Source organism: Pundamilia nyererei, unplaced genomic scaffold, assembly GCF_000239375.1.
Source record: "Pundamilia nyererei isolate P.nyererei 1_Seehausen unplaced genomic scaffold, PunNye1.0 scaffold00134, whole genome shotgun sequence".
NCBI lineage: Eukaryota > Metazoa > Chordata > Actinopteri > Cichliformes > Cichlidae > Pundamilia > Pundamilia nyererei.
Window position 1 is genome coordinate 1,587,750 of NW_005187535.1, and position 8,603 is coordinate 1,596,352.

Below are 8,603 nucleotides of genomic sequence, written 5' to 3' on the forward strand. Positions count from 1 at the left end.
TATTTTTGTTACTCAGCCAGTGTTCATGGGTCTGGTGGACCCGCTAGAGTTTTGGCTTTCCAAATTAACACTATCAAACAAGTTTATGTTAAATTACTCAACAGATGTTTACTTCATCCCAATTACAAGACATATGAACAGCAAACATGGTTAATTTTTCCCTTTACCTTTGTTAGATCACATTTATGAATTAATGTGCTTCTCGTTTTTCTTTTATATAAAATGTTATAAATAAATCAGTTATAATCAAGTGGAGTGATTGGAAAGACACAACACATTTACACGTGAAAAAATAATTAATTGTTTAATTTTTCTTTTGAAAAAAACTGAACACGGGTCTCACAGACCCAAACACCATACAAGGGTTAACTGATAGCTACGATAAACATAGCCATTATTTCAGAAATGCAGATGACTGTGTCTTTCTTTTTTATTTATTATGATATTTGATTGACACTTTTTACCGCTCAGCTGTAAAAAGCTGATGGGGTATTGTCATCACCCTGCTGGGCAAGCGGATGGGGAGTTTGTGAATGTGATAAATCAAGAAGGAAGTCACCAATTCATTACATAGGTGCAGCTACTAACAATCTCGGCTGTGTTCAAAGCTCAGTAACCTTGACCTCAAGGTATAGGGCAGAGGTCATTTTTTGGGGGGACTGTGCTCACACAGCCACACAACCTCCACTTCAGATACACTGACTAGTATTTAAAAAATGTATTGAAAAGCATGTTATTACCTTTCAGATATGTAAATTATGTATTCCATGGGGTTTTATCTCAGAGTATTCCCTGAACATATATGCATGGGCCTCTTAAAAATTAGAAGGAATTCATTAAGCATTGTGGTGGGATGGTGGTGTAGTGGTTTGCATTGCTTCGTCATAGCATGAAGCTTCCAGGTTTGAATCCACTGCTTATTTTAGGACTTGGCAGAGAAGGAAAATGTGCTGTTTTTAACCAAATCTAAACATAAACAGACATCATTTTCTATGAGTCTTTTCAACAAGTCGAAAAGATGAATTTTCACATTTTTAACATACTCTCACTTTGTAGCTTTCTTGCAGCAGAATAATATATTTTCAAACAAAAGTTAGTGAAACACAGGTTGGGTCTAAAGTAGTGCTGCACATCAGATGTTTACACACACCCCTGCAAGGCTACGAGTCCTCCGGAGATAGCAAAGATAAACCCCCCTTCACACCTATTCAGAGGCCCAAAACAACCTGGAGGAAGCCTGTGCATGGAAACAAAGATAGTAGACAGACAGCTGCAGTCAAAATCCAGGCTTTTCATGCTATGAACCAAAACTGTTAAGTGTTTGAAGCAAAAGCCCGCACACCACAGGTAAATGACTGAGAAAGCTCCACAGGACAGGTGTGCTGCCACCGGTGACACAGTGTGAAGTCTTTACACCACTCATAGGTTGAGAGTAAAGTCAGGGCTGAGTAATATTTGGCCTTCACACTCATTTAAGCACTCCCTGAAACCTCAGTGCACCTCAGTACATTGTATTCAGTACATCATTCTGCCAACCGATTACCTGCTGTACATGAAGACCAGAAACCAATCTGTCAAGTGTTTGTATACATTATATGTTTTGTTAGAAAACTGGTCGTGTTACCCTGAAATGCATGAGTAATTTTTGAAACATGTTTTCTTACAGTGGGTGATTCACACATGTAACGCAGATTGACCGCTTAATTATTAAAAACCTTGAAAACCTAGAAATATAATAGAAAATGCAGCACTAAACCCTGACACACAGGTGCAGCAGCAGCAGGCTGCTGTGGTCATAAGCTTTTATTAACTCCCTTTTTTTTCACTGTTTCACTGTTTGTACTTATTCACATTAATAGTTTTAAAAAGCACCACAGTGAGCACATGAATGTCTTTGTTTTGGTGAGCAAGCTATCAAACACAATAATTACATATTATCGCCTTATATACTTGTTAAGTAAACCTTTAAATTAGCAGTCAAACTGTGCAGTGAGTTAGGTATAAGCATTTTATCCATGTAAATGAAAAAAAAAAACAGGTTAAAATTATGGCATACAATGAAATGCTACAGGTAAGAGTGATAAGACTAGATTTAAATCGTACATTTGCAAACTGTAGCAACAGTATATTGTGATGCAGCAGTTACTCTTTTGTTATTTTTTGTCTACCTCACACAGACCTTTATGGTACCATGGCAGGAACCATGGGCAGGAGACATTTACAGTGGTTCCTGGAAGTCCATCGGGCCAGCACGCATACAAATCAAAGGTTCTGTTACACACCAGCCCTACAAGGGAAAACAAATCTTTAGTCTGTGCTGGTGCAGATGCATTTTATGGACTTGCGTGCTGGGAGGAAAACGAATCACCTGTTGAAGGGGGCGTGGCACCGAGGTGGTCAAGGCACTGGTTCTTGTAGCTGCTCCACTGCTCCTTCACAAGCTCAAGAGAGTTAGCAGAGGAGACCTGAAGGGAGAGAGGAAATTTCTTTTGATGACTCTCAGAAGTAGACGGTGTGAATCAAGAAAAAGGAAACATATTTGAAAATTGGCATGTGAAAGTGAATAATGCTGGGAGTCATACCTTTTTGCAGCTGCAGAGCATGAGCAAGGCCAAGAGGAGACACACCTGGGACATCCCACTGATGCTGGGAGGATGGGGGTGGGGACCAAAACACAGAAGAGGCCCAACTCATGAGGCAGTCTCAGCCCTGTTTCACCACTTGGCCTGCAAACAACACGGAGAAGCTTGTTATAGGCGTGTGTTTGTGTAGATAACTTGAAATAACAAAGGGACTGTGAAACAGGTAACAGAAAAAACAGGCAATAATCAGTGGCGCGCTTCTCCGTCACAATCACAACATAAATAATTTATATGCACCTGCGAGATACCTGGTTAAAAACAAACACCTAAAAGTTTTTGTTTTATTTTATTTTTTACACATCCTTTGTCATTAATGTGCTTTATTGATCTCAATATTAGGATATAAAATCTGTAACACAATCAGTAAGATGGGCTAATGAGTTGCTGACTATCACTTTGTTAGCACAATAATAATATTAATAATAAGAGGAAGAAGAAGAAGATTTGTTATTAATAAAGTAATAAAAATATGGGAGAGTCATTTCAGGCCTTTGCTTTTCTACATATCTCTGAAAACATGCAGTTTTCTGAATCTGATTCTGATTCACACTCCTGGTACGTTTGTGTATTTGTTCATGCCAACCCTCACATCTAGAATTCCACACTACAACTATATATACTTCTGAATGAAACCCATCCTTTGTCTATGTCTTAAATTCGACGAGCAGTGGCTTTCCTGTGGCATCAGTTGACGAGCTTCACCAACGCAGTTGGAGAACAAAACGAAATCTGAAACGTTTCTGCAAAAAACACCTTGAGCATGGAAACATTTTTAGCTAAAACGTTTCAAATTCCATTCTATTCCAGTCTCTTTGCTTCTGCTGAAGTGCTTCGTCGGGCTGTGGGTGTGTGTTTCTGTGTGTGGTTACCCCATGGCGCTAAAATGCTGTGACGGTGATCTAAAGTGAACTAAACTCGGCATAAATAGCCTTTCATTATCAGCGCACAAAGATTATCACCTTCATTTTAAGAGCTAAGAGCTGAGGAAAAAACAACAATACAGCAAAATACTGCTGTGCTTTGTTGCTGCAATAGATCTTTTATCTTGTGGCGCTGGAACAATATTTTTCCTTAGAACCACATGCAGGTTTTATTGACTGAGCAACAAAGTCAAGCAGACAGACAGAAGAAGGGCAGACAGTTCATAAGCTCTTACACAGGACGCAATCTGAGAGATTAGACTACACTACTGCTTACGGTGAAATATCGGAATGAATCTATGAATATTAAAAATATGAGTGAGCCACTGATTTGCACTGTCACCTCACAACATGAAGGATCAGGGTTTTAACTTCCTTGTTAGAGGAGGCCTCTCTGGATTGAAAGAAAAAAAAAATGGAACAGCAGCCAAGTGCCTGAGATGACCATACTGTGGATATTTACTCTAACAAACTCGGTAAAGAGCCAAGAGTATATAAAACAAGTGAAACAAAGTGTTAAGAACCAGCAATAATTGGATCCTGTGTTCAAAGCCTGATATATCTTCCTCCCATGTGCTTCACAACACAGCTGTTATCCAAAAAGTGTACATTACCTTGAACTACACAATTGCATAAGTTTGCGTTTCACTTGGAATTATCATGCGACTCATTTGAATTCACCTAATTTAAACATGTTCCTTAAATACTCCATAGAGATCTAATATCAGTAACAGTGTTTTTAAGTTCTTGTTTTATTTTTTAAAGTTTGGTGGGATTATTACTAAAGATGGGTTTCAAAATAAGAAAATATTGACACAAGCTACAACATTACTGGATTTATCGATTTAATGTTCACTTGTTTTCCACTACTGAGTGAAACTAGAAAATTGTTGTTAATGTTTCCAGTTCTCTAATCACATAGTATTAAATCTGAAATTGCAGTTTTATGACACTTTTGGGAACCTTAGGCACAAAGCAGTAACTAAACCTTCTGTTGCAAATGCACAATGAGTCGTTCATATGCACAGTTAGATTCAATTTTTTAAAGTACTCAGCACAAATTGCAAACATTGTTTTACCTTTACAGCAAATGATTTTTTTAGACTTTTCTTGCTCACACAGAATGTTTATGCTCTACAGACCTCTGAGAGCCACAACGAGTGGTCTGTTTGGATCACTCTTAATTGTAGGAGAAGCTTATTTTCAGATTCTTGGCTGAATGGAGGATATTGTGCCCAGTATTTGCTGGCAATCGCTCTATTCTGTTTTCCCTGCTTAAGTTGGTGTGTGTCAAGTGTGCATATAAGCGTATGTCTGTGCATGCAAACCCCACTGGGCTACTTGCATCTGTGTATCTCTTTTTAGATATTAGCAGCGAGGAGAGGACAATGCAAATTACAAGACTGCTTCAGACTGATAGCCTTATCGACCACACAGGGAGATTTTACATTACACATACATAAAACACATGTGCATAAAACACTTGCACATGCATACGCCTACACAAACACATTAACATGCTGTGGACTGCTGATATTTGAATGTATTTCAGCATTTATAAAACATAGTTTCAGGCAGCACTGTAGGTATACCCTAATTTCCAACCCTGCAAACACTTTACCTGCCTTTCACTGGGTGTAGATAGAATATTTAGTGGCAGTTAAATTTAATGTTGGTATCCACAGGCTACAGGATGTATTTAAAGCAGTGAGCACCACACTGTGTAATGCTGTCTAATGCTGCTTTTACTTGATTTCCTTTTATTTATATGATACATTTACTCGAAAAAAAAAAAAAAAACTTTCTATGTACTTCTATTGTATGTGAACCAAAGCTTGCATTCTTTTAAGTATCCAGCTTGGGCCCATTTTACACGGTAGTTAAATGGAAAGGGCTCAGCGCTCTTGTCCAATGATGATATGATGAATACAGGAGTCTGTGTGTGTTATTAAGCAGAGAGAAAAAGCCAGAGATGGAAAGTGAAAAAGATATTTGCCCAGCTTCTAATCTGTATTACAAAAGCCTGTATGACTCAACATTTCCCATTAAATTATTCCTGAAAAATATCCTTTTCATATGAATGCGCATGTAAATCAAAACAAATGACAGACCACAAACAATGTGAATGTGCATGTGTATGGTGAGTACTACTGTTACTCCCTAGGGTTATTTACTTGAAGAAACTGAGTGTCAGCCTTCACCTGCATTGTGCATTTGTCTTTATCGCTCTCACACACTCTCTGCCTCTGCTTTCTAGGGAAGAAAGAGGTGTAAGTGTAACATCTCTCTAATCACTGTGTTGTTAGCTCATAACAGAAATTATTGACAGTTGACTACAGGAGCCTCCCACGTACTTCGTATGGACTTATGCCTTGCAGCAATTCTTTATAATTTTGTTTAAACTGTTAACTATAAAATGAATGAAGGAAGTCAAATGGTCAATCTGATTCTTCCATTAAAAAATGTCATCTTTCATTTTCCTCTTCTGTCAGTATCAGTGTACCAGATACAGGCTAAGGCCGTGCCTGTCACTCTCTTCCTCCCACACATCTCTATTTAACTGCACAATGTGTAAAACGCACAACAGACAAACAAAAACAACAACGACAACAAAAACATACAGAAACTGCAGGATGAGAAAGTGAGGGAAAAAAATATAGCCTTGTGATTACTGCTTCTCGGGCATCATGGACTTTAAGTTTAATTGATGAAAGTAATGACCAGTGATGAAAATTAGCTGTTAAACACATGGTTCCCCATCACCATTAATTCAAACTGTACATTTGTATTCAGGCCATAGTTTCTATGGATAAGTGCATTATCTGCTGTGAGTGCCAACCAATTATATTGTTTAAATCAATAATCATTCCCTATGTGAGGAGGAGCAGGCAATTAGTATGGAGAGTATGTAGGTGGTAGCAGAGACAGGAGTGCAGTGGCTGTAACGCAGAGCTGTAATTATGTTGTTTCTGCCTTGGTGAACCCTCCAGCCCCATATGGTGACTGACAGCCAAATGGTCTTTAACTCCAATAATATTCTTTGCAGGACTTTAAGTAGTTCTCATTTTAGTTTGTTTTGTGTTTGCTTGGTGTTTTTAATGCTTTCTATCAGTACCTCCCAAGAATGCAAAAAAACATTGCAGTCAGGATGAAACTATTAAAAAAAGATTTCTTCTGTCTGCACTGATTTATCTTTGAAGGTATGACTCTGTTCTGGGCTCTCCCCGCTTTTCCATGCGCATTTGCAAAGCCTGTGGCAGGCAGAATAAGAATCCTGCACTGAACAGGCGCCGGTGACACCGCATATGACGCTGATTCATTCAGACACAGCATGAAAAGGAGGCACTGGAGTGCTTTTGGTTTGCTAAGCTGCTTGCATTTAAATACGTGAGCCTACATAAGATTAATAAACTAGATGCATAAAAGGTTATCACTTGAGTTAAAGAAGTTGGCTTTTTAAATTAATAGTGGTCATTTCTTTTCAGTGTTTTTCAAATGTTAAGTTCTTCATTAGAATTTAATTTAACCTGCAATCAAAGAGCTACAGCACCATTTCCTGTGCTATAAAAACTTTTGAAATAAATTTAGACCATTATGCATACAGTGATTCTACATCTAGCCTTAAAGTAGTTAGACTTATAGTAGGATCTGTTTATGTTTTTATAATATTTGCAGCACTTCTATCTGCACCTCAGTATATTGGAAGTGATTGGGATTTGGGTTTGAGCTGCACAAAACGTTGTGCAATAACAGTGTTTTTCCATACAAAACGTTCCTGCTTCTCTCACAGACCTCACTATGAACATTTGGAAGTATTTTCTGGCAAATAAATAGTCCGAGTGAAAACCACTGTGCAGATTAACTTATTCAAAAGGGTGTTTATGGAAATAAGTACTAATCTTAAGTTTTCAATCAATTTTAAGCCAAAACGAGACTTTTATCTAATGTGTTGGGTTGGCATTTCAAAACCTGAGCTAATACGATTCCAGTGTCTGCATGCTGTCCATTCGACTCTTATACAGAGAAGGTGAAGTCACATAGAAGAGCTTGAATTATGGTCTTGAGGGGATCACTGTTATCTTCATCAGATTAGGTGCACTTGGCATAAGATTGTGTTTGAGTGTGTTTTGTGTGTGTGCATGTAAGGGAGTGAGCCTGTATTTTATGAGTACCTGAAGTGTGTGATGGAAGTGATCCAGAATCTGCTCCTTCAGCAGATGTTACGCTTCACAAACAGAACAAGTTCCATATTTCTTTTCATCTCTCACCTTCTCTCATATGTTCACCTTTTGCTTCCTCCATCCTTCTACTTTATGATCCTTGAACCACTTAGAAGCAAAATGGCTTGTCAGATGCAAGGAGACAAATGCCTGTGGACAAGTTTTCTGAAAATCTCCCTCTGTTCCCTGCCTTATCGTTCCTTCTGCCTCCTCGGGGGAGAATTCTTGCCCATCTTGTTTTCTGTCTGATTTGGCTTATGTGGAAAATCTTTGCAGCAGGAAACACAGAGGTGACCAACAGGCACAGGCTTGTATCTTTTGCATGGACCTCAGACATATAGTTGTCATACTATTAAAAGTAGTTAGTCATTTGCATTTTCATAACCTGCTTACCCAAGAGGACTTAGTTTCCTATTATAACTCTAGTCTCAATAGTATTCTAAACTGTTGCCCCACTCAAAACCAAATCTGCATCATTCTCTCAGTCAGCACCCTGGTTTACAGCTGAACTCAGGCTCCTGAAAGCAAAAGGACGACGACTTGAACGCCTTTATAAGAAAACTGGTCTGAATATCCACAAGGAAATGTTTAATAATCATATTATGTATTATAAGGAGTGTATTAATCAAACAAAATCTGCTTACTACTCCACCATTATCTGTTCAAAAGATGACTCAAGCAAGATACTGTTTTCACTGTTCAACTCTTCTTTCAGGTCACCAGATTCTTAACCTGCTCATCTTTACTCGTCCTCCTTTTGTGATTCTTTAATATTATTTTTCATTGAGAAAATTCACAAAATACACCAAGAACTGGTTTCC

At 38.3% G+C, this 8,603-nt stretch overlaps 1 protein-coding gene across 1 annotated transcript in view; it reads right to left on the bottom strand.

Moving 5' to 3' along the window:
• The window catches only part of gcgrb (glucagon receptor b), a 51,899-nt gene that overhangs the window by 9,208 nt on the left and 34,088 nt on the right, over window positions 1-8,603 (bottom strand). The window contains exons 2-4 of the mRNA XM_005743692.1: window positions 2,583-2,726; window positions 2,369-2,465; window positions 2,180-2,287 (exon numbers count right to left, since the gene is read on the bottom strand). Of these exons, the coding sequence (XP_005743749.1) occupies window positions 2,180-2,287; window positions 2,369-2,465; window positions 2,583-2,636 (259 nt within the window). The 5' untranslated portion in view covers window positions 2,637-2,726. The remainder of the gene's footprint in view (window positions 1-2,179; window positions 2,288-2,368; window positions 2,466-2,582; window positions 2,727-8,603) is intronic.